This window comes from Capra hircus, chromosome 6, assembly GCF_001704415.2.
Source record: "Capra hircus breed San Clemente chromosome 6, ASM170441v1, whole genome shotgun sequence".
NCBI classification, from domain to species: Eukaryota; Metazoa; Chordata; class Mammalia; order Artiodactyla; family Bovidae; genus Capra; species Capra hircus.
The window spans coordinates 16816254-16844143 of NC_030813.1; the positions used below are offsets into that span (position 1 = coordinate 16816254).

General features: G+C 38.0%; 1 protein-coding gene across 1 annotated transcript in view; it reads left to right on the top strand.

The window, feature by feature from the left end:
• LOC108636206 (collagen alpha-1(XXV) chain-like) overlaps positions 1 to 16751 on the top strand; it is a 45067-nt gene extending 28316 nt beyond the window's left edge. The window contains exons 13-15 of the mRNA XM_018049231.1: positions 4144 to 4221; positions 6039 to 6077; positions 11606 to 16751. Of these exons, the coding sequence (XP_017904720.1) occupies positions 4144 to 4221; positions 6039 to 6077; positions 11606 to 11608 (120 nt within the window). The 3' untranslated portion in view covers positions 11609 to 16751. The remainder of the gene's footprint in view (positions 1 to 4143; positions 4222 to 6038; positions 6078 to 11605) is intronic.

Below are 27890 nucleotides of genomic sequence, written 5' to 3' on the forward strand. Positions count from 1 at the left end.
GGCTACAATTTTTTGGGCTACCTGACACCAATTAGTTGAAAAACTGAAGTTTCCAGGAGGTGTCAAAAATGAGGGGCAGGCATTTATTACATTAATAATATTAAATAGCACAAATCTACAACAGTCTTCTGGCAGAGCTCACCTAAGCCTGTAAAGCCAGCACCTCATTTATCTCCACAACATTCCCTGTAGAGACAGGATATGTCCTGTATCTTGATTTTTTAAATTGGAAAATGGATGACAAGCATTGTTTCTGAGACCAGTACACAGGGACCAGGACTTATTGCCTTCAAACACTGCAGACATTTTAAATGAAGATATTAGAGTATTTTATGAGATTGGTTTTTAGGTTCTATCTCAAGATAGATAAGGAGCCAATATCAGGCAAAATGGTTTTATGTCTGGAAACAAAGTTTGGATTATGGCTATTTTAAACCACTTTTTGTTCTTTGAGGAATAGTTATACATATATATATATATATGACACAGATGAAGAAGAGGGGGAAAAAAAGAAACCTCTATAGAATAATGAAAATCTTAAAGTGGCTGAAATTGTACTTTCACAGTTCAAATTTAAACCAATTCTCTTTCTCAGATTGGGCTTCCCAGGTGGCTCAGTGGTAAAGAATCAGCCTTCCAGTATTGGCAGGAGATGCTGGGGAGACAGGTTCGATCCCTGGGTCAGGAAGATCCCCTGGAGGAAGAAATAGCAACTCACTCCAGTATTCTTGCCTGGAAAATACCCTGGACAGAGGAGCCTGTCAGGCTACAGTCCATGGGGTCGCAAAGAGTAGGACATGACTGAATGAACACACACACACACAGTTCTCAGATTGATTTATGCTCTACTTAATACACTATTTTCAAAACCCTATAAATTCTCTTTAACAGTGAAGTTCATAGATGTTAAAAAGCAAGGCCAAACGAGAGTTGCCCCAAAAAGGATATTAAGCCTTCTGTGTATTCTTTGGGCCTTAAACAATACTGAGCTTCCCACTACTAGGAAAGCGCATGTGAGTGGTTATATAAAACATCACCATCATCATTGTCAATATCATCACATTTATTGATGTGTTTTTGTGTTTTTCCTAGAGCTTTACATATGAGAGTCTTAATCTTCAAAAAAAACCCCTAAGGCTGGTGTTATCATTGTCCCCATTTCATAGGCAAGGAAACTGAGGCATAAAAAAGTTCTTTTATTCTGAACTGTAAATTGTAACTATAAAATATACATGTTTTGAGGTAAAAGCTTTGGGCCCAAGGTGTGTGTGTGCCTTCAAGATTATAGGCATTTATTTTATACTTACCTAATGGATTGTATGAGTCTAAAACTTTATCCACTCAAAATAATGTTAGCATTATGAAGATATTCATTCTAATGATCTTTTAAACAAAGAAGAAATTACCAGTATTATAACTTGTGAAAACCTAAAGCTACAAATTTAATCCTCAGAATAATGTTAATCACTCAATACAAAAGTATTTCTGTACTTCAGATTCCATTATTAGAAGTTTCATACTTAGGAAATTAGATCCAAATGTGAGCACTTTATGTATATCATTCTTTGACAGCAGAGATAAAAATTAGCAAGAGCCCCTATATATTCATACCCACAAAGACATAGTTGCAAAACTATGCTGATTAATAATAACACTGACACATTATTCTCTACAATAGTATCTGTTTTCCATAAAGCTTGAGGGTCACTAAAATATTGTTAAAAAATGATTCCCTGAGCCTGTTAAAGTCAGCATTCATAAGACAATGCTTTTTCATTGAATGATTAATCTGAGTTGATTAATCAAAGAAGGGATGGAGTCCTAAATTAATAACACCCAGCACACCTGGTGTCAGTCACACCTATGTGAAGAGGAGTCCACTGCCTCCCAAATAAGTCTAAATCAATATTATGTCACAGAACTGATGTTATTTGCTGAAGAAGAGTGTTGATTCATCTTGCATGAGTGAGCAATTTACGCCCAAAGCTCCTCCCATCGTACTTCCTATCACACCTGCTTTCATTTCATTTCACCCTGGCATCTCGAGTCTTTGTTTTTGATTGTGATCAACTAAACCACACAGAATTTCTCTTTCTCTGATATTAGAGAAACCCGACTGGTTTTGATTCTGAGCCTTCTGATGCAATCTTTTTGGCACACAGGAGATCAATGTGGAGTTTCACTCACACAGTCAGAATGAATGCATTAATTTGAATGCATATCTCATCTGTATCTGTTATGTATATGTCTTTGAATATTGATGCTGTTTTGCTTCTGAAATTATTCAGATTTACTGTATCTGTCATCCTGATTGCGGAATGAATACACTCATTTAAATATGTATTGCATAGTATTTTGTATTCTGCACTGCACCAGCTTCTTGTCTATAAATATGCAGAGATATTTATGTTAATATGAAACAGCTGAGGTACATTCCTTCCTTCGCCTCCTTTTGCCTCCTTTTCTTAATTCCTCCATCCCTGTGATCCATGCAGACTTCCACAGCCTTTACCTTGATTCCTAAATACTAATTCCCATGGCTACATTCCCACTATGTAATTATCCTGCCTACCTCATTTTTAATATTAGCTCAACTGAATCCAAACTGCTTTTCCCCTCTGGAACAAAACTTTTTTTTTTTTTGCTTTTGTTATCTTGTGAGTAAGCTGGAAACCCATTTACCATTGTGGATACCTGGCATGACATCAATAAGTGTGAATTAAAAAACATCTCTTGGTTTTTAATAAGTTTTAAATAAGTCTGTTTCTCCAACTGACATTGCTAAGAAATCTTAGCACTTTTAAAATTTATTTACCTGACTCAATAAGGGAAGTATTTGTTTTTAGTTTCCTTAAAAAGAATGTTAAAAGAAAGAAGTATCTTTTTAACACACTATGTTTAAATGAGAGCTACAAAAAATGATGTCAGAAAGTTGGATACATTTCAAAAAGATACAAGCTGTTAATATTTTTTCCCTTTCCCCTGGTTCATATAGCTCTCATCTCTTATAGGACTGGGGGGGGTGGTGGGGAAGTTGGTAGGTACTGCAAATTGGCTGTGAAAGTTTCCATTATTCCTGTCAACTTGCCCTGCCACCGGCTGACTTCAATACACTTGGTATCTGCCATCTTCACTGGAGCGGTGGTGGGAACACCTCATTCACAAGGACCCTGGCATTGGGTCTAAGTCAGCACTGATCCTCCTTTCTGATGTGTCAGCTTTTGAGTTCTTTCATCTTGCTGAGTCTTTTTAATGAAATCTTGTATTTCACTCCCCAGAATCCACCGCCACGCTAAAAGTCTGGTGTTTCATAACGTCATGCCTTATCTAAACCAGAAAACGGTGGTAAATGCCCTTCCAGACTTTCACTGGCTAAACCATCTTTTGAATCACCATTACTTCCCCCCACCCCAAATAAAAACTGTCTTTTATTTAAACCCTTGTATCCACAGGGGGAAAAGGGAAAGAAAGGCAAAAAGGGGCCTAAAGGGGAGAAAGGAGAACAGGGTGCTCCTGGATTAGATGCACCGTGCCCGTTGGTATGTCTGACTTGTCAACCGTCTCCAGGTGTCCCATGTGGAGGCTGAGCTGGGAGAGGAGCAAGCTGCAGGGGCCGTACCAGTGCAGTTCTGATTGGGTCTTTTTTCAAAAAACAAAAAGCATTTTATTTTGTTATGGGAGCATAGCCGATTAACAATGCTGTGATACTTCCAGGTGGACAGCAAAGGGACCCACCCATACACATACATGTATCCACTCTCCTGATTGGGGTCTTTTAACATAGACTGTAAAGTCCCTCGGGTTTTCCTGGTGTGTGCCACCCCTTGCCTCTGGCCACCAGCTCTTCTTGGGTTTCTCAGCAATCAAGGATTGGTGTGCATCCAGGGAGTGAATGCAGGATCAGAGGAGGAACCGGGACTCTTCCCTCCCGCTCCCCAGAGCAGGTGCAGGTGCCCAGACAAGCCCTGGTTATAAGACCACATCAAGATCTGTTTTCTTTTGTCCAACTTTGCTGGCTGTTACCTTTCCCTTCAGAGTTGCTCCTCTCCCAGTCTTTTGTTACCGTGGTTATTTCTTTAGCAGGATTTGTTCTCAAGTGATTTCTTCTGTTTAGTAACGTTATGAGTTAATCTTTACAAACAGGGATTCCGTGGCGTTAAGGGGGAAAAAGGGGAGCCAGGCCAGCCTGGCCTGGATGGGCTGGATGCCCCTTGCCAATTGGTACAGTATTTCTCTTTCCTACCACCCTGCATGCCATTCCCTTGTTTATTACGTATTCGTCCCTCTCAGTGTAAAGTGGTACTGCCAGAGCAAGCTTTCCATGTAAACACACCACGCGCATGTGCATGAATAGCTCCTTCAGTGACTCTGCAGAGTGAAGGGAGCAAGCATGTGTTTCAGTCGGTGACTGCGAACTAACCTCCTGACATTGTTCTCACAGCTGACATGGCCGCCATGTCTGTGTTCTGGGGAATGTCAATTTATCCCGTAACTATTTCAAGATGATGTTAAAAGTACATTTAAAAAAAAGTAAAGGTACAGCTAGGCTGTAACTTTGGGTTTTTCCCCTAAAGTTAGCTTTTTTTCTCTAAAAGAAATAAAGGCATTTTTGCCACTTCCACTAAATTTCTGTCAGGCTGTAAATAAGGCCAAACCTACAAAGTTAAGCTTCTGTGGTCAAGATTTAACCAGTTTGAGGGAATGATGTTAAGAGACCATAGAGACGAAAACCAAACTTCTTGAAGCTTCTAAATGTGATAATAGTCTGTAGCCCATATCTTCTTCTTTGCCACATAACCTTTTCAATTTAATGGCCTCTCCTTTTGAAACTCACTTTCCTAAAGTAGAAAGATCTTCCCTACCTCCATTTGGCATGAACTCAAAATCCTTCCTACACTAAAATCTAAAATTCTACTGGGTGATCCTTCTCCTTGTACCAATCTGGCATTACCGATTTTTTCCCAAATATAAAGTCATTTTAAGGTGTTTTTTTTTTTTTAACAATTAAAAAGTATATTCTGACTTTCTGAGGTGTAAAGGAAAATTTTACAATTGTGTTGATGGTTATATTTGGTTTGCATGTTCTTATATTATTCTTAAGTACTAAGCATGATTCTTTAAAGATAAATTTATGCTTCTCAAGTCTTTTAAGAGATTGCATAATAGAAGAAATTTTTATTCAGTCAATAATTACAGTTAGAAGATTTCAATATGATGTGCCCAGTCTTTTATTTTGTTTGCTTGATATTGACAATAAATAATATTTTACAATCATTTTGCTGGGAGAAAACACAAGCATGTTTCATAGTATGTCAGTTCTTCTTGCCTTATTTATATCATTTGTATCTGAAGAGTGCTTACACCTTAAGTGAAAATAAATTTTGCAACAATTTAAGAATCTTTTGTTTATTCAGGTCTTGTTAATTGGCTTCTGAAGAATTTCAACTAAAAAATTGACAAAGACTTTGGATAACATTTTACTATAAGGATATAGACACTACTTATCTTTTAATCCAATCAATTCAATGTTCTATTTTTTCTGCTTTCAATCTAGAAAAGTTGAAAAATACACCATGTGAAGAGCTATAAACTTCAGATAGAAATGGTTCATAACTGATTACTCATCATTATTATGCATTTAGCCATAAAACATAGTGATCAGGAAGAGAAGTTATTTTCATTTATTGAATAAAGATAATTATAAAATGCATTTTAATGAAATTAAGAGAAATAGTATAGATTTATTATCTAAAGATATAATTAAGTAGACCACTAGGTTTTACACATCATTGTTCAACGTTAAGGATAAATATTTTTATATTTTATTTATTTGCAAAATGTGTACTCACTTTGGAAAACATTTGAATTTTCTTCATTTTAACTAGTGTTAGGTAGTCTATTCGGGGTGGATAAAAGATGCCTATGACTAAAGCCACCTAACAGCTATAAATCCATTTTTAAGTCTCAGAGACTATTAATTATGAAGTATGATCACTTTTGTGGAAGCTGAGGAATTTTTATTCTTCTTTTTAAAATAGGGGCCAGATGGATTACCCATGCCTGGCTGTTGGCAAAAGGTAGGCATTCTGGAGTTATTTCTAAAAGAAACACTCTCCCTTTCTCTTTACCTGGCCTAGCCCTTTCCATTTAGAACAGATTTTTTTTTTTTAATTTGACGTTCCTGGAATTGTATATGGGTATTAAAAAGCAAAAGATTCCATCTTTGGAATACATTTTGATGGTGTTTACTACTGACTTATTTCTAAATGGATAAGTGAAAATAGTACCTAGCAAACACTGTAATTTAGACCTCTCCCTATTTAATCTTTTCTTCAAAATGGAAAGGGGCAGTGCATCTTGACAATGGTTTGCTTGTGCCAAGTTCCTTTTCCTCCTATGGTTTAAAATTATTCTTAATTGTGATTCCTTTTCTATGTATACTCAATTACTTAGATAAAATATGCAAATACATGGTAGAACCCTGTCGATCAATATTAGTCACAAAGCTGAGAAAGCAGAAAATGTAAGAATGATTTTATCTTCAAAGATGCCTTGATTTATTTAGGAGAATATGGTTATATTTAAGTTGATATACTTTATGATAGCAGTTTGCTCTAGACTCTACATGTGGCTACCCATAGTCACTGTGTGTGTGTATTCAGTAGAGAAGGGAACTTATTCTTCATAGAGAACCTGTGTACAAAGGCTGTGTGATAAGCCCTTTCGTATAGGTGACATCATTTTATTTAATCCTCATCATAATCCTATAGGATATCACTGGGCTTTCCACGTGACTCAGTGGCAAAGAATCCACCTGTCAACATTGGCAGGAGATGCAGGTTCCATCCTTGGGTCAGGAAGATCCCCTGGAGGAGAAAATGGCACCTGGCTCCAGTATTCTTGCTGGGGAAATCCCATGGAGAGAGGAGCCTGGTGGCACAACTGGGCAAACGGCACAGAGTGTTAGTAACCTCAGTGATGCTGATGAGGGAAATGAAATTCAGAAAAGTTAAGTAACTTCCAAGGGCACAGACCTAGTATGTGACAGAACTAGAAGTAGACAGTGGAAAGCAGTGGCAGAACTTTGAGGAGGGAAGAGATCTGTGTGCTGTGCTGTTCAGAGAATACCAAACCTTTACACTGTAACGGTGTAAACCTCAGCATAAAGCACTGTGCGTATGCTACCTAAGGTTAAAGGAATTCCACTGATGTGAAAATGAGCTGAGGGAAGTATCAGTTCAGTTCAGTTCAGTCATTCAGTCATGTCTGACTCTTTGTGACCCCACAAATCGCAGCACGCCAGGCCTCCCTGTCCATCATCAACTCCTGGGGTTCACTCAGTCTCACGTCCATCGAGTCAGTGATGCCATCCAACCATCTCATCCTCTATCATCCCCTTCTCCTCCTGCCCCCAATCCCTCCCAGCATCAGAGTCTTTTCCAATGAGTCAACTTTTCACATGAGGTGGCCAGAGTACTGGAGTTTCAGCTTTAGCATCATTCCTTCCAAAGAAATCCCAGGGCTGATCTCCTTTAGAATGGACTGGTTGGATTTCCTTGCAGTCCAAGGGACTCTCAAGAGTCTTCTCCAACACCACAGTTCAAAAGCATCAATTCTTTGGCTCTCAGCCTTCTTCACATTCCAACTCTCACATCCATACATGACTACTGGAAAAACCATAGCCTTGACTAGACGGCCCTTTGTTGGCAAAGTAATGTCTCTGCTTTTGAATTTGCTATCTAGGTTGCTCATAAATTTCCTTCCAAGGAGTAAGCGTCTTTTAATTTCATGGCTGCAGTCACCATCTGCAGTGATTTTGGAGCCCCCCAAAATAAAGTCTGACACTGTTTCCACTGTTTCCCCATCTATTCCCCATGAAGTGATGGGACCAGCTGCCATGATCTTCATTTTCTGAATGTTGAGCTTTAAGCCACCTTTTTCACTCTCCTCTTTCACTTTCATCAAGAGGCTTTTCAGTTCCTCTTCGCTTTCTGCCATAAGGGTGATGTCATCTGCATGTTTGAGGTTATTGATATTTCTCCCGACAATCTTGATTCCAGCTTGTGCTTCTTCCAGTCCAGCGTTTCTCATGATGTACTCTGCATATAAGTTAAATAAGCAGGGTGACAATATATAGCCTTGATGTACTCCTTTTCCTATTTGGGACCAGAGGGAAGTATACATGCACTTTTATCATTTTGAATTTTTTCCTCTAACACTTGTGGCTTATTCAGTCATTTTTTAAAAAATGTATTGAAGTATAGTTAATTTAGTGTATAATATTGTGTTCATTCCTCTGTACAGCAATGATTCAGTTATTCACATATTCTTTTTCATATTCTTTCCCTTTGCAAAATATTGAATATGATTCCCTGTGCTATACTGTAGAACCTTGTTGTTTATCATTTTTCAGGCGTTTTTGACTGGCAGGCTTCACAGGCAAAACTGTAGGACGGCAGAGAGACACGGAGAGACAGGACTCTTATTTACCTCTCATCTCATCAACTCTGTTGGTGTAGATCCTGTGAAACTCCCTCTCTTGCTTAACTACTTTCACACCCCCTTGGCCAGGGAAAGAAACCCCTTCTCTCCCAGTCATTTATTCAGTAGCTTCCCATACTCCACTTTCAGCCTGTCAGACCACTAGCTCCCTCACTTTGGAGGTCAACTGGTTCTTGGGAAGATGAGCCTGTCATCATAGTCTTCACCTGAGAAAACTATCCTTTAATCGCCATAACCCCTGTTCTCAGAATTTTTAATACCATCCTGAGCTGGAATTACCATCTGCTGTTTAACCTTGGCCCTGTAATCTGATCCTGTCATGATTTTTTAATCCAGTCATCCAAACACTTTACATGGAGGGAGATGTGAAAGGCCTACCTTATTCAGCCTCTGATACTACTCAGAACTTGGGTTCATGTCATTTTCAGCCTCTTCTAAACCATGTCCCTTTTGTGAGGCATAAAAATAATGGCAACAAGCAAAGGATTTATCATCTTGTTGGTTCATAAAATGGGCAGACCATTTTATGAGCTAATGTGAGTTGCTCAGAAAATCAGAAATTTCCCTTTTAGGTACTTATTTTTCCACAGATTATATACTATATAAGATTAACGCTCTCCTAAATCTAGCCTCTCTTTGTATAAAGAATATATACAACATTTAAATCAATTAGACTTCAATAAAGTTTTTAAATGGTAAAAAAGAGAATAACTCAGTGATAAAGCTTCAGTATTGCTTACCGCATTCCCCAACACAATCAAATGCAAACCATTGTGATCATCCTCTCCCAACATCTTCCTGCACCAAAAAGAGAGAAAGAAAACAATTAGATGGGGTTGGTAGGGGCAAACTATTCAATTTAGAATGGATAAACAAGGTCCTACTATATAACACAAGAACTGTATTCTCCTGGGATATAGAACAATCTCCTGGGATAAGCCATAATGGAAAAGAATATTTTTTAAAAAGTGTATGCATGGGTAAAATTGAGTCACTTTGCTATAACAGCAGAAGTTGGCACAACATTGTAAACCAACAATACTTCAATTAAAAAAACAATTAGAAAAATGAAATGTTCTAAAATTTCTTCTGTGGTCAATTTAGCCATCTCAAATATGGTGTTGGTCAAATCAAATTAATTTTTAAGTGATATTATTAAAAGAAGTGATATTATTAGAAGTGATATTATTAAAAGAAGGCCAGTAGATTACTTAGTCCTGTTTTAGTGGACCACCTTTTTGAATATTAAGTTTAGTAGTCTCCTGGGTCGAGAAATGGCAACCTGCTCCAGTATTCTTGCCTGGAAAATCCCAGGCAGAGGAGCCTGGTGGGCTACAGTCCATGGGGTCACAAAGAGTCAGACATGACTGAGCACACACACAGTCTCTAGACACAGTGATAAATGTTTGACTGAAAATTCAGATTGTAGCTACAGTAGAAAGCACTGTGATTAACGAACAAGTCCTATTGTTTTATTTTTTTATTCCCTCCCCGGTGGCTCAGACGGTAAAGTGTCTGTCTACAATGCAGGAGACCTGGGTTCGATCCTTGGGTCGGGAAGATCCCCTGGAGAAGGAAATGGCAATCCACTCCAGTATTCTTGCCTGGAAAATCCCATGGACAGAGGAGCCTGGTAGGCTACAGTCCATGGGGTCACAAAGAGTTGGACACGACTGAACGACTTTCCTTTCCTTTCCTTTCTTTTTGTTTTTATGCTACTCTCAATAATAATTTTTTTCATGTAAAACTGTTTGATCTTTATTTAAATTTCTTTTCTTTCTAGATATAGTTCAGTTATCTGTATTTGGAGAATAATGATGTATCAATTCACATTGCAATTCATACAGTGAGTAAAAGGCAGAACTCATGGTTCAGAAAATCCTTACAAGCTATTAAAGTTACCATCTGTCTTTATCCAGAGTTTATAAACCACTTCATAGGAAAAATACCTATAGCCTTCACATTTTTAAATGTTTCATGAAATTTTGTTTTTTCAGATAGGGCAGGCTTGCAACAGAATCTTCCTAAAGTAAGGTGACCGATTTCTTAAGTTTTAAAATCTGGTGGGGGAAAAAGGATCTTTAAAATTCTTGAGACTATTTACAAAACATTGGTTTCTCAAAAAATGTATTTGTTTGAAATTTGAGATGAGTGGGAGTGTGGAGAAAAGGATACTACCTGTACATATTCTCTGGCCTTAGCATGATGTGTGTAACACTAAGTGAACTTTATTGCTAAAGATCACAGAGTACCCAGCCCCTTACACATACTTAATATAGCATCTATTTTTACTGGAGAGAAAAAAGCAAATATTTTTAATTAGTGAAATGAAAGATGACTGAGGATGAGTCACCATTGTGATGGGGAGATGAGAGATCTTTATCATTGTCCTTCTCTGGACATTGTGCTTTTCTCACTGATTTTTCTTTGAGAAAAAGTCAAGTTTGTCACCAAGATCTGCTCTATAAGTTATACCTCGAAGACTTTTGTTCTTCTATTCTCTCAGACTTAAAACTTCAGCTCCAGGGCAACCTTAGTAATTATGGCTGCCGCCCAGAACAGGAACCGGACATTTCTAGATCTTTAGATCACAATAGAACCTGTCATACAGCTTGAAGACTTGACAACAGAGGTCGGTCCTGCACGCCCTTCACAGCAGGGCAGGGCCGGAAAAAGGAAATAAGAACAAGGGCAGTAGAGTGTTAGAGCTGAGTGTCAGGGAAATAAGCAGTGCCATTGCACTTGTGTTTTAATGCTTGGAGATGATTACATAAGCCACACATAGAACATGTATTTTAATTATGGTGTGTCTGTGATAAAATTCTAATTTTCTGCTTTCCCAGAATAGTTACTGAGACAAAACACTTCCCACAGACTTCTCAGTAGCAAAATAAAAATGTGGGTTGAACCTAGGATAAAATGTTTGATGAGTTTTAGAAAAGTAATGTATAGGACATATCAATTGGCTCATTGATTAAAACAAAACAAAGCAACTTCTATTCAGGGTTCTACCAGTTTTCTTAAAATAAAAGCCAACTGGGAATTTTTATCCTAAACTACTAATTCTCTATATTTCTCTTTTTTGTTGTTTGTTTTCCTGCAGTGATGAATCTAACCTTCCGAGCATGACGTTGTGTATATAATGGTCCACTTTTTATATTTATAGTTGAAATTGGATTGCAGATTGTACAAGCCTGAGATATGTTTACATGTAGCTGCTTCCTCCTGTTTGCTGTAGTACACGTATCCATCTTTTCTTCCCTTACATCTAAAATCGGGCGAGATGTGGAACCAGTAAGAAGCCTGCAGAAAATATAGATCAGTATCTCTTTATCTTATGTGAAGATATGTATTTATATGGACCCAGTGATAGAAATCAATTGTTCTTGCTATTTTCTTACCTTGGGCTTGTTAATTGCATGGGCAAAAAGCACCATGAGATAGTTTACATGAAATTGTGACCAAATATGAACTCAAAGCTATGAAAATGTACTATACTGACTGATTTTAGAGTTTATCATGACAGCCCTCCTCACCTTTGCTCTTCATACCCACACCACCCATTGAAACTGACTAAAAGAGCATGATTGTGTGCCAGGCCTGCTTGCTGTGCACCTTCAGATGCTAGCATGCTGCGTGATGAGTCATTTGATCACAACGGAGCTTTTATTTCTTTTGTCATCTCAAGGGGGTTACACCGTGGCTTATTGCCAAAAAGTGATAAGGTGGCGGAGAGCACACACACAAATGGTCTTGTATTTTATGGGCGCTGCGGTCCCAGCTACAGATCTTCAGCTTCCAGTATTGTGGGCTCATGTGGCCTCCTTGGTTAACACGTCCAGGGGCTGAGCTAGTTGCTGACACCAGTTTTCCTTGGGCTGCCCTTGGCAGTGAAGACAAAGATAGAGAATTGGTTCAGCCTCCTGCGCTCTCTCTCATGTGACCAAGTAGAAAAGAGGTTTACAAAAAGGCAGGCACCCAGAATAGTGGACTTTTTTTTTTTTTTAATAAACCAAATTCCAGCAAGTGTTAAAATGGGTGCGTTTGGAAAATGACAGAGGCATACAGCACTTCTTTGGGGTAGGAGGTTCTTGGAATGGCAGTCCCTGTTCCTGAAGACAAAGCATGTGTACATCTCACCAAAGTTTGGGTTGCTGAAGAAATCACAAATCGCAGGAAGAGGGTGGATGAGACAACCTTTCCTGAAGATGTAGGAGAGTTCACCCTACACTGTCTACAGAAGCTGATGTGAGAGCTTGCTCCCATCCAAGATCCAACCCGTGCTAAACATTTTCTACAAACTTCTAGAAAAAGAAAGATATTTTCCCTTCTTTTTAATACTTTTTTCTTTTAGTCCCAGGAATATTCAGGAAACTTTATTTTTCAGCTTTAGTCACATTTACTTTGAACAATTTTTTTTTTGCCTTCAAAGCCTTGCAACTTGGTACATCAACGGTCCAGATGAGCTTTTGCTAACTTCTCTCTTGTTCTGAACAATTGAGGAGCATATAAAAGAAGCTCCACTTTCAGTTCAGTCATTGTAAAGCATCAAAGTTAAGCCATTTTTCAGTACTTTTTGACTTTTTTTGTAGGATGAATATAGCATACATAGTGACTATCAGTTAAGATAAAGTCAAGATTTGGTCACATTTGACAGTATTAACTCATTTCTATTTCTTGTAGTTCTATTTAGATCTAAGTTGTATCTATATTTAGATTTCTTTTATCTTTTTTATATTTCTAAATGTTTATCTTATGCACAGACCAAATCTGAGATCTCAGAAAGCTGTGAAATATAGTTGCCATTAGGAGTATTTTTTCAACTACTTGCTCAAAAGTTACCTAATTGTATTAGACTGAGCATTTCTTTGCACAGTAAAGAGTTGCTAGCGTGTTTTGAAATGACTTGTTCTAGTGGAAGGGTTATGTTAGGAGGAACATCATCAATGAGCAGTCACTCTTTCAACCCATTGGACAATATAATTTCTCGTTTCGGGCCGTTTTGTGGGAAATTTCCTGGTTTCATGTATAGGTTTTCACCAGCAGAGGGGAAATTACCTCACCATTGACTTCTGGTGACAAGAGTTAAGATACGCTTGTAAAACAGGGATCCTAAGATCTTTATGATCTCTTTCAGATTATATAACCAAATGCTCAGTTATACAAAATGCCTTCTTTTTGTTCCGATTACGTTTTGGAGAATTGAAAGATGTTTGAAGGAATCTATCAATCAAATTGGTAACATTTCTAGTAACATTCCACACTCCGAAACCAATTTAGCATTTTTCAAACAAAAGAGGGCATTTTCTACCCATCTCTTGTATGAGCTGGCTAGGATATGGTGTTTTTTCAATGTCTGAAACAATTTGTCTTAAATGGTTTGGAAAAATGAACTAAAGCGGGTAAAGCTACAATCTCTTTAGGAAAACAAACAGTAGTGTCGAGAAAAATCTGGTGGCTATATTTCTTCCTATCTATCTTTCTTTCTATTCCTCTAGCAGAAAGAGGAATCAAGATGGATCACTATTTAAAACTTGCACAGCTTCAAAAGAGAATACCTCAGCATCAAAAGAGAAACATTTCACGTACAAAAAATATATATATTTTTTAAACACAGCCCTTTAGAATACTGTTCTATCCTATGTGTATATTGAGGTTTTGCTCTATAACTGATTTGACAAAGTTAATTTTTATTCCATGATTAAAGGAAGCTGTAAGCTTTCAATATATTTGTTTCTTTGGGGAAAACCAAAGGACTGTGGTCCTCTTCTTTGTTCCATGGAATTACTAGGTCTTAACCATCATGCATAATTTTCAGCTTTTGTTATTAAAATATTTTAAATCATCCATTTTGTTATCAACGCAGAAAATCCTCAAGTAATTGCCTAATGAACTCATGAATGTGTCTGCTGATATATATGTTGGCAGATACATATCTTTCTTTAAGTTTTCTTTCTTTTAATTTCTCATTGGATAGAAGATTAAGAAAAAATACATGAGAGACACATTGGAAATAAGTCAAGATCAGGTTCTATTTCTGATAAGCATCTTTTAAGAATGTCAAATTGGTATGTGTTTTAGCTTTTAAATTGTTTTCCATTTATGTTGGTGCTAATGTATTTCTCTTTCTTTATGAAAAATGCAATTCTACTATGGATAATTTCATTTCCCTGTTTAATAGCATTCCTAAACTGTTAGTGTGTGATTTTAATTTTAAAGTTTATGGATTTACTATAATTATGGTTCAATGACCAGTCTTTCTTAATGTAAAAGAAAGCAAAACAGCATACCTTTAGATGATGTGTGTTTATTTGGATTGTGGATCCTCTTATTTCATGTTCATTTTGTGTATCATATGCCTTTATCAACGTTCACCTTTTAGCTTATATAATTTGATTGAGTGACAAAACCAACATTAGACAAATCTGCATACATTCATACAGTACCTGACACATAAATATGCTGAAATTTTTCTTCTGATTTTCATTTTCCTTATGAAAAGTAGTCATGACAGGTTCTTCTTTCTTATTTGATTTCATAGAAAACATGAGAATATCTTTAATTTATACCAAAAATGATCTGTTCTTAAACCTTGTGCATGATGTTCTGATGAGACAGTAAGAACTCTGATTCACCCAGTAGTTCAATCTATATATGCTTTGTCTACTATATATATATACACCTCTCTGCTAGTTTGGAAATGATCAAATGAGCATGATCAAATTAATGGAAAAATTAACTGGTATCATATCTTTATCACTTAGAAAACATGCTTAATTTTCCAAAGTTTTATTTTTAATGTTTCTATTGTAACATAAAAAGTTAACACAATATTTCATTCTTTTTTTGACCATTATATATAATCTTGCCCAGAAATAGGCAATGCTTGTTAAGGTGGGTGATATTTTTATGTCTCCTAATAAATGATCATAGGAACATGCAGATATTGATATTTGAAATCTTGTTTTTCTCTACTTCTTGATAATGAATTTATATTAATAGTTACTATTACCAAAAATGAACTTTTAAAATTTTTACCAAAACAGAAACCTTGCTATCTCTAAAAAGTCAGAACCACAACAAGTTAATCTTATATTCTTAAGAATAATGATTAAGAACAGTCACCTGTGATTCTGGCTGTTAAAACAATTCATTCCTAGTGGAATTAACATACTTGACCAGTTATGATTCTGCTAAGTTATTTTAGAATGTAAAGACCTTCAGTCCCTAATCTTTCCCATTTTTGTTGAAACAGCTTCATATCAGCTGGATTTACTATATGCCATAGCAGAGATACCCTTACAACTTAAATTTTAAGTGGATTTTGTTTTTGCTAATTCAATACTGAAACATTTTAATGGCATTTCTCATTTTTTAATGTATTTAAATGCAGAAGTTACCCTATGCTGCTTATTGACAAAACTGTCCTTTGAGGAATAAGAAGACTTTTTCAACCTGACCCATTACATTTGATTTATAGATAACAAAGTACCAACATTTCTCAAAATGCAGTGGATATTCTTATATATCTCAGAAATATTAATAAATTGGATTCACAAAAGAATGTCTTACATATTATTGACATTTATGTGAATATTCTTTATACTGTTGTAAATGTTTCATGCAATTTAATAACATTTTTAAAAGATGTATGTATCTGATTTTCCTTTAGAAAATATATTTTTATTTGTATTTTTTACATTTTAAAGTTCATCTCTATGTGCAGCTATTTTTATATTGCCAAAAAAATCACGTAAATTCAAAATGAGAGAAAATGCAAAAAAAAAAATATTTTGGCAAGCATTACACTGCATATTTTTCTTAATGTTTTGTGGGCCAGTCTCATGTAATTGATTATTCTAAGAATGTGTTGTGTCTTACCACTGTAAATATGGCACAAACCTGTTTTTCTTGATAGTATAAATAATTGAAAGATTGAATTCTCCCTGTTTGATTTCTTGTTTCATTTCACTATCATTTCTCCAGCTGAGATTACTGAATCAAAAGACATGAATGGTTTTTGATTTGCAGCCTGGAGATAACTGCCTTGTGTTCAGTTTCTAATTTGTTTTTATTTGCTTTTTTAACTTGTTTTCAGGGTTCCTAGTTTGTGAGAAGTTGATCTTCGTAATTATTTTTACACTATTTATGACTTATTTTCATAATGTAAAAAGTGTGTAATTATTACAATATTAATCCAGACATGGTCATGAATTGTTTTGTTATAAAGCTTTATTGATGTTCACGAACACCGTGGTCTGTCTTCTCTGATTTAAACACAGTCCATGAAGAATTTTGTTCTGCTTTTCTACAGTATTGTCACACTACCATTCAACTTAGTGCTTAGCTACAGTGATTTTCTGCAAAAAAAAAAAAAAGACTCATACTTTCTGTTAATTAGATAGTAAAAACTATACTGAGCTTCTCCTCCAAGTTCACTTTTCTTCCAGAACCATCCATCTTGAATTAAACTCCCTTATATTCAGTTGATTCTTACCTGTACCACATCAAATCAGGGGTTAAGAATGTAGTACCTAGTAATCACATCAATGTATTGAATAATGAGTAACTGACTGCCTCTCTAAGTCATCAGTTATTTTTAGGTCCTCACTGAAAGAGCCCTCATCTTTCTTGCCCTTACCCGTAGCATTCGATGCAGGTAACAGCTCTGTGTTAGTCGCTCAGTCGTGTCTGACTCTATGAAGCCATGGACTGCAGCCTATCAGGTTCCTCTGTCCATGGGCTTCTCCAGGCAAGAACACCATTGCCACCCTTTTAAACACTCTTTCCTTTAGTTCCCATATTATGTCCCTTCATTCTTGTTTTCTCCTACATTAAAAAAAAAATTTTATTCAAGTATAGTTGAATTATAATGCTGTATTAATTTCTGCTGTATAACAAAGTGATTAAATATTATGCACACACACACATATATATATATATATATATATACATTCTTTTCCATTATGGTTTATCACAGGATATTGAATATAATTCTCTGTGCTACCCAGTAGGACCTTGTTGTTACCCATTCTATGTGTAATAGTTTGCATCTGCGATTCCCAAACTCCCAATCCTTTTTTCCCCATCCCCTCCCCCTTGGAAACCACAAGCCTATTCTCTGTGTCTGCGAGTCTGTTTCATAGTTATCTTCATTTGTGTCATATTTTAAACTCCACATATAAGCAACATCCTATGACGCTTGTCTTTTTCTGACTTGCTTTGCTTAGGGTGATAATCTCTAGGTCCATGCATGTCACTGCAAGTGGCATTAGTTCATCCATTTTTATGACTGACTGATATTCCATTACTCATGCTCTATATCCGTCATACATATACCACATGCTCTCCATCCATCCATCTGCCAATGGACATTGAGGCTGCTTCCATGTCTTGGTTTTTGTGAATAGTGCTGCTGTGTTGTATGTATCTTTTTGAATTATAGTTTTGTGTGGGGCTTCCCCAGTGGCTCAAATGGTACAAACATCCACCTGCAATGTGGGAGACCCCAGTTTGATCCCTGGGTTGCAAAGATCCCCTGGATGAGGGCATGGCAGTCCATTCCAGTATTCTTGCCTAGAGAATCCCCATGGAGAGAAGAGCCTGGTGGGCTACAGTCCATGGGGTCACAGAGTCGGACATGGCTGAGCGACTAAGCAGACACACACCCAGGGGTGGGATTCCTGAATCATATGGTAGCTCTGTTTTTGGTTTTCTGAGGAACCTCCATACTGTTCTCCATAGAGGTTTACATTCCCACCAACAGTGTATCTCCTGCTTTGCTTTCTCATTTTCTTTTGCCAGCTCTTTCCCCTCTACCTGACCATTAAATGATAATCCTCAGGATTCTGACCCCCATGCTTCTTTTGCTCTTCTCCACCATATTTTTTTCTCCAGGAAAGCTCATTTACTCCCACAAAGATCAAGTTATTATCGGCAATGCAGATTTTCTTCTGACTTCCAAACCAACTATTACAGACACGTCTACTTGGATGTCCCACAGGCCACCCTCATCTTCACACCTGATTCTTCTCCAAGCTTCCAGATTATAGTGAATGTACTGTCCCCCACCGGCCATCTAAGCAAACATGATGGAAATGTCAGAATTCTTCTAGGCGCCACCTGCCTCTCATTACCCACCCACTTCTGCGCACATGCAGCATCTAATTACCAAATCCCTTCAACTCTATCTCCCTAATATCTTTTGAGATCCAACTCCTTTCTCCTCATCCCCATTACCATTGTGTCAGTCTAGGCTTCCCCCAGTTCTTTTGGGGGGACTTTTAGAAGAACCTTCTAAATGGCCTCCCTGCCTCTAATAACCAACTCCCCTCCACCTCATGCTCCATGTCACTCTGAGAGTGATGATAGATTTAAAGAAAGCAAATATGGCCATGTCTTATTTATGAATTTATCTATTTCATTTCCTATAGAATTTGAAGTAAATTAAACAAACCTTATAAAGAAATTAAATACATACATTTAAAAACAACCAAGAAAACCAGACTTAAACAAAGTGCAAGGTCACAAAGAAAGTTGTAACGAAAAGATATGAGTTAAAATTATATGACTCTGAGCTTCCCGGTGTCCATAACAAAAAAAGAAATAACGTCAATAACATGTTTACATCATCTATAAAGTGAAAATACTACTTCCTCAGAAGAATCAAAGCTGATTGACAAGAAACAAACTTATGTGAGATTTCTCCTGGAGGGTGCTATTGTTTAGGGCACAACTACAATGAGCCTAACAACAGATTTCTGTACTGTTCTTCATTATACGTCAAGTGCACATGCCAAAACCGTCAATGAAAAGTTGTTCAGAAGACTAACGATGCCATTCCCTTACTTAAAATCCTCTGTGGTCCCCCGTTATCATGCAGATATTTACTTGGGGATAAAGTAGCAAGCCCTTTGTGATCCCACTCTGCCTAGCATCATTTCCTGCTGGTCAGCAACCCTCACCCCATGTTAAACTATATGAGGAGCCCTTTGCCTGCTTCCTGGGCCTGAAACAGTCTCCATCCCATCCTCACCATCCCTCTGAAGAATTCTTGATCTTTTTAAAAATTTTTTACAGCCAATTGAGCTGACCTTCCTCTATTCCCCATGGGGGCCCAGTGTGCAATAGCCGCAAACAGCAGCCTCCTTGGTGGTGTATGCAGCCTGTGGCCTGTATAGGCTGCCCTAAGGGACCTTGGAGACAACCCTTCTGGTGGACATTTATAATTGGCATGCTATCTCTGGTCTAGGTGCCAGACGGGTATGCATGGTGCCTTTGGAAAGCCCCAGCGCACAGTAGCCATTAACCAAAACATTATGTCCATCCACACCAAGCTGCAGAACAAGGAGGATGTGGTTGAGGCCCTCTGCAGAACCAAGTTCAAGTTCCCTGGCTACCAAAAGATCCACATCTCCAAGAAATGGGGATTTACTGGCTTAATGTGGATGAATTTGAAAACATGGTGGCAGAAAAGCAGCTCATCCCAGGTGGCTACAGGTCAGACACATCCCTAACCATGACCCCTGAACAAATGACAGTCTCTGCAGTCAGCAGAGCCTTAGGGCCGTCCCTTCCTTACTCATAGTTTTTGTTGTGTGCTCAGTTATGTCCAACTCTTTGTGACCCCATGGACTATAGCCTGCCAAGTTCCTCTGTCCATGGAATTTTCCAGGCAACAATATTGGAGTGGGTTGCTGTTTCCTACTCCAGGGGATCATCCTGACCCAGGGATTGAACCCACGTCTTCTGTGTTTCCTGAATTGCCAGGTGGATTCTTTACCGCTGAGCCACCTGGGACGCCCCCTCCTTAAGCATACCCACCAGTAAATCCTACTTTTCAGTCAAAAAAAGAATTCTTGCTCTTTCAAGACCCAATCCATGTGTCAACATCCTAAATACCCCTTCCTGCCAACATTAAATTCTCCCATCTTCTATGCTCCAATAATTACTTTTACTTGTCACTGCTAAAACACTTATCAAGTTGTTGATAATTACATGTTTATCTCTCTCCTCTACTGGATGGTGTACTGAAGATGAACCCAATTTTTATAGATTTTCTGTAAATATTTTCAGATGAATAAATGAGAGACAAAAGTTACAAAAACAGCAAACTTACTTAGACTTTACCTATTTTATTAATGTACATAATGGATAAAGCACCCATCTTTCCTGGGTGATAGGAACGTTTTTGTCCAATGAGGTGACTCTGGGTGGGCTCCTGGATGGGGACTGATCATCAGAAAGACCAAATCATGATTAGACAGCTTGGAATTTTCAGTCCTAACCCCCCATTCTTATGAGAAAAGACTAGGGCTGGAAATCGAGTTAATGTCTTTGATGAACCACCATAAAATTCTAATAGTATGGGGTTCCAAGAGCCTCTAGGTTGGTGAATGCATGGAGACTTGGGGAAACTAACGGACCCAAAAAGGGCATGGAAGCTCTGTGCCCGTCCCACATACCTTGTCCTATGCATCTCTTCCATCTGGCTCTTCATCTATATCCTTTTATAATCAATTAGCAGACAGTAAGTAAACTTAAAAAAAAAAATTCTCTGGCCTGACCCCTCATCATTCTCTCTCCTGTACTTTTACAACCTGCCCCTGTCTTTCAGTTCTTCAACCAAGCTCTTCTCTGTCACTTCCAGAGCCCCAGTCCGTCACTTTTTCATCACTTCTTCACCTAAAACCCCACCTCACCTCCCCAACTCTTATCTATCCTTTGTGTCTCAATGTAGACATTCTTACCTCTATGCTCCCTTTGCATTTTGGATTTAACTTCTCACAGCACTCCCATGGTACCGTCCCACAGAGCGTCTCTGTTGTTTACTCATTAGTCCTGAATGTCCAGCACAATGCCTGGCAGGGAGTTGGCACTCAATAAATACCTGTTGAATAAATAAGTGGAAGAAAGCAATAACCCAGAGGGATACAGAATAAGCCATCCAAGGATATTATGAGCAACTGAGTGTGAAAATATGAAACAGTGAGAATACAATTCTTGCTAAAAATTGCATGATTATTCCATTAACTCAGACATGATAACATAGTTCTATAGGCCTGTTCTTTCCTGTTCTCTTACATCAATATCGAATCAATATCAACATCAAATAGTGAAAGCAAAAAAGACTTAAGGGATCTAGTCCTTATTTCTTTTGGATCAAGTTGTGTTCCTTAGAAATATCTTATGATCTAGTAATGGGTATTCTATTAAAAAAATCATTAAATATAAGAATATGTACTGGAATGTCCATGAAGAGGATGAAGGATATAGTCTACAGAGAACACTTTGGAAAATGCTGCTATCCAATAGAATTTGATCTAAATCAACACCTGCCGCAGCTCAGACATGCAGGCAGTCCGTGTGCCTGTGTCTTATCTTGTAGCTCGGTCAGCATTCCTATCACAGGGGCCGCTCCAAGAAGCGACTCTGCTCAAAGCTGTCCTCGTCCATACACCTCACCCTCTGGCATGCTTTTCCACTCCACCTTCTCATCTTCATTGCTAGCCTCAATCCTCGTTCACATCTCCACTCTAAAATGTACTTGGATTCGCTTGAATTGGAACTTGATTTGAGTGTCGACTCAAATCTATCATTCAAGGCAATGACAAGATCCAAGAGTAATAAAGTCCCAGGTGGAAAACGTGTTTCAGCAGAGCATGCAATAGGCAGCCAACCAGACACAAACTTTTCTAGCTAATTTATGAGTTTGTACTTACAAGTGGAAGGGCAGGTTGGAATATGAGAACAAGAAAAGCAGGTGAACCACGTGTATATTGAACCTGTATATCAAGTCACAGACTGAACAGATGGGCACACTGATGTTGTCAGACTGTGGAAGAAAGAGCTGTTGACTCCACCTGTGGCTGAAATGATGGGTAGATAAAATACCAACTATCTGAGCCACATGGTGTTGAATAACTGTGGAGTTTCCTATTCAGTCTCCCTTTCATAAAATATCAGTCAAAACAAACATAGATGCAAGGGATAATGGAAAAATTGGTTCAAAATGTTGGATGAGAGAATTTATCTTTAAAGGTTTTAGTGACGTGTTTTGCACTATTTGCTACTTAATATTTACTGTCCACAATATACTGTCATAATTGGCTCTCACTTCTCTTTTTTAATTCATCTAAGCATTTTAGCAGTGCTCTGAGAGTTCCACAACAGTAAAGATACCTTTTCTACTTTAAGGGCCAAAGGACTCATTGATTTTAAAAGAGTACTTTCCTCCCTGACTCATCACCCCTCCCAAAAATATAAGACAGGGAAAATAATTTAATTATGTTATGCTCTTGATACCAAAAAAGAGGGAGGGAGAGGAAAGACATAACAAAAGAATGGGGAGACTGAAATACAGCATTTGATAAAATTCAATAGCTATTCCTGATAAAAATTGAAAAGAATTATTTCCTTAACATGATATAGGGATGAATATATTAGAAACCTGGAGCAAATATCTTTCTTTTTTACTTTTTGTTCTGGCCATGCCACACAGTTAATAGGATCTCAGTTTCCCAACCAGGGATCGAAACTGCATCCCTACATTGGAAGGGCAAAGTCTCAACCACTGGCCTACCATGGAAATCTTCATTTTTCTTTAAAAAAACAAAACAAGAACACTTTCTTGGGAATTCCCTGGCAGCCCAATGGTTAGGCCTCTGCACCTTCACTAGAAGGGACCCAGGTTCAATCCTTGGTTGGGGAACTAAGATGCTGCAAACCATGCCCGGTGATCAAAAAAAAAAAAAAAAGAATCACCACAATCTACAAACATGTTTCTTAATAGCAAAATGTTAGAAACATTTCCTTTAAAATAAAAAATAAGAAAAGGATATTTAATATCACTACTGCTATTAAACATTGTATTGAAAGTCTCAGTCAATGCAATCAGAAAATAAAAAATGAAGCAAAAGTGTTAGAAAGAAAGAAACAAAACTGCCTCTGTTCCTTGTCTCTGGCAGCTGTAATAGATTAGCAGAGTTTAGTGGCTTGAAACAGCACAAATATATTATCTTATAGTTCCATAGTTTGGAATCCAAAATGGGTCTCACTGTAATAAAGTCAAGGTGTTAGCAGGTCAGCATCCCTTGCTGGTGGCTCTAGAGGGAGAGAAAGACACATCCTTGGATTGTCCAGCTTCTAGTGGCTGTCCACTCCCCTTGGCTCATGGCCTCCTTCCTCTGTCTTTAAAGCCAACATCAGGCCAACTCTTGAGGCTGCCATCTCTCTGGTTCTTTCTTTTCTGCCTCCCTTTTCCTCTTTTAAGGACCTTTTGATTATACGTGTCTACCTCTATAATCTAGGATTCACCCTATTGTAAAGTCAGCTGGTTAGCAAATTATTTTTTCTGCATCTTAATTCTCCTTTGGTGGATAGCATAAAATATTCATATTTTCCAGAGATTTAGGACATGGACATCTTTGGAGGTTCATTATTCTGCTCACTACCTGCCATTATTCACAGATTATTTGAATTATTTGTGTATATAAATAAATTTAAAGGAACTACAAATTATCAGATTTTGTAGTATTGTCATTTGCTAAAATTTTTAAGTAGTTATAGCACCAACATTTTTTGTAAAATAAAGATGCCATCTATATCTCATACCTTTCTCATGCTATACTAGTAAGAATACTTGAAACTCTTCTCAATATGGTAATACTTAAATATTTATTGACTTCTATTCATCTTCAAAATATTAAGCTATTTGAGGATTTCCTGAAAGAGCATGTGACAGGCTGTTATTTTATATACTGTCACACTGAATCCTCATAATGCTGAGAAGCAAATATTATTCTCTCTCTTTTACAAATAAAAAAGCTGAGACTCAGAGAAGTTGGATCACTGGTTATCCAGAAATAAGTCGCTGCATGAGTATCTTCATGCAAGACAAACATTACAACTCTGCAAAGTTCTACCGCTGTACAGTTCCATCTCTCTGCCCTCTCGGAGGTACTTGGTTCCACCAACATTTCTTCCACCCTGAAATGACATGATTCCATATGTGACTAGTGATAGTAAACAATAATATCGCTTTAAATTTACATAGCATTTTGTGTACTTAAGGCGTTGTCATAGCAATTACATCTGATTCTCACAACATACAAGATGAATAACAGTATATTAATATTTTGTGTGAGAAAAGGATTCAGAGAGGAAGATTGGCCCAGATGACACAGTTTTTCCTAGCAGACCATAGAACCAGAGTCTCCTAACTTCTAGAACACTGTCCTACACCAAGAAATAAAGTGTGAAAACCCGCAAAACACACAATGTTCCAAAAGCTTTTTTAATGTGTATTTCCATGAGATGTTTGGGGGCAGAAAATAATCTATTCTAAAGTCTCATCATTTTCTTCTGCGTTTCTTTCAAGGGGGTAATATTAGGAGTAAATTATTTCTAGAATGTTCTTAATTGATGTTTGAAGTCTTTCTTGGCATTCAAAAGGCAAATCATTTAGTGTTTAAGAACTCAGTTGCTGGAGTCAAAAGGCCTGTATTTGAATCCCTGTTTGACCCCTTACCATGGCAATTTATCTCAGCTAAGTGGGCTTCAGTGTCCTAGTATGTAAAATGGGAATCACTTCACTCCCTCGAGGTAGTGAGTTAATACAGGCTTCCCTGGTGGCTCAGATGGTAAAGAATCTGCCTGCAATGTGAAAGACCTGGGTTAGATCCCTGGTTGGGAAGATCCCCTGCAGGAGGGCATGGCAACCGACTCCAATACTGGAGAACTGCCTGGAGAATTCCATGGACAGAGAAGACTGGCAGGGTCTGGGGTCGCAAAGAGTCGGGCGTGACTGAGCGACTAACTCTAGACTAGACCAGTGACTTAATACGTACACAGGCTTAAGTCAGGGCCTGGCCCAGAGTCAGTACTCAGTGAGCACTAGCTATTATCCTCTACAGAGCAGAAGCCTTGCGTATCTGTTATCTTAGTGAAAGATTACAGCGATCGGAAGGTTCCAATCTATATTCGTTGTTAAAAGCTAAATGTTTTCTCTTGCATTTCAGTGATGCCTTTACCGTCACAAAAGCATCTGTATAATGTAAGCACCAACTCCAATAGGAGAGCTAATGAGAAGGATAAGTAGTTTTCTTCTCCCCTCAACCCAGCTTTATTGAAATATAATTGACAAATAAAAATTGTATATATTTAAAGTATATAATATGGTGTTTTGATGTATGTATATGTTTTGAAATGACTGCCAAAATCAAGCTAATTAGCATATTCATCACCCTACATGGTTACCACTGGTGTGTGTGCATGATGAGAATACAGTATTATTAACCATAGGCATTAGACTCTTCATGAAACTGTACACTAGACCTCCAGAATTTATTCATCTTACATAACAGAAACTTTGGACTTTTTGCACCCATTTTGCCTACTCCTTAGACCCTGGAAACTACCATTCTACTCTCTACTTTAATAAGTTCAACTTTTTTAGAGTCCACATATAAGTGAGATCACACAATATTTTTCTTTCTTACATATATCACATCTTCTTTATTCATTCATCTGTTGATAGACACTTAGAGTGTTCCCATATCCTTCCTTAAAATTTTATTTATTTATTTATGGCTGCACTGGGTCTTTGTTGCCGCACAGGCTTTTCTCTAGTTGCATCACGCGGGAGCTACTCTCTAGCTGTGGTGTGTGGGCTTTCACTCCAGTAGCTTCTGTTGTTTCAGAGTATGAGCTCTAGGGCACATGGGCTCAGTAGTTGTGATTCCCAGGTTCCAAAGCCGAGGCTTAAGAGTTGTGGTGGAAGGGCTTAGTTGCTCCAGGCCTGTGGGATCTTCCCAGATCAGGGATCAAACCCGTGTTTCCTGCGTTGGCAGGTGTATTCTTTACCACTGAGCCACCAGGGAAGCCCCTCCGTATCTTGACAATTATAAATAACACTGCAGGTAGTTTTCCTCTATAACTTGAGTTCAAAACAAATATCACCACTAAAGATAGTTTATTATTGACAGGGGAAATATATGGGACTCAGGAATGAACAATAAGAGGAAAGACCATCAAAGGACAGCTGCATTAAGAACCATTGAAGTAGAGGCATTTTGGTACATTTTCACCTGTGTGGTTTGCACAGAGCAATCAAAGCTGGACAAGCTAGAATTCCAGTGTCTTTGTTGAGCAGCTCCACACGCCTGAACACTCCGAACTTTTGTGTTCCAAGGCTGGCACTACACGATGTACTGTAATAGTAACAAAGACACAGAGATTAACACCAAGCTTAGGGTACTGAAACTTTCATGAAATAGTCTCTTCCTGTTAAAGTTAATAGTGCATAATTTTATTGACACTCAATAAAGGCTAACTCATAAACTCTTCTGCCATATAGCAGTTCAGTGCATGCTTGTATTCTCTTAAAGACGTTTGAATTTTATCTAAAAGCCAGCTAGCACTGAAGCTCAACAAGAAGTTAGTAAGTAACTCTAATGACATTTCCTCTGCAGAGGCCATGCCTCTCACTCACATGCACTTGAGCTATTTTCTGATACTAGCAATAGGTTCACAACAAACCAAGAAAACACTCTTCTTCAAGATCCTTTGAGGCGACGGCTTGAATCTAAGGGATCTGCCAACCCATCCAAACCTAACTGGGTTCTTAGTTCAATATCACATGGGCTCTGTGACCAAACTCTACTCCATCAGTTCAGCTCAACAAATAGTCACAGAAGTTGCTATCAAGGTCTGTAAAAATAAGACACAAAGAGATTCTACAAGTACAGAGGTAATAGTAATAGCTGTCATTTAATGAGTGTGCACTGCCTACCAGCATGCTAAGTCATCACAAACATTATCTCATTTATATCACCCTGGGATTTAGATATGATTTTTTAAATTTTATTTATGTTTATTTTTGGCTGCGCTGGGTCTTAATTGCTTGACGTTTCATTCTGGGCTTTCTCTAGTTGTGGCAAACAGGGGCTACTCTCTAGGTGTGGTACTTACCTAGACTTGCTGCTGTGGCTTCTGCTGGAGAGCATAGGCTCTAGGGTGAGAGGGCCTCAGCAGTTGCAGCACAGGGGCTTAGTTCCTGGACCAGAGATAGAACCTGTGTCCCCTGCATTGACAAGAAGATTCTTAACACCTGGACCACCAGGGACCAACAATAGAAACTATTGGCCTCAGTTTACACGTTACAAAACTGAAAGAAATCTTGTGTGATCTCCTCCAAGCTCACACAGCTAGAAAATAGCAGCGCCAGAATCTGAAACGAAGCTGATTCTCCACACTCACCACGAGGCTAAAACTAATGGCCTTGCAGTCAATTTAAAGTTAGAGGTGTGTTCAGGGTATATAGTGTGGCACAAAGGGCCGTTTTGGCCAAACTCCCTTCATTTCTCACTCTGCAGGTCAAGAACACTGGA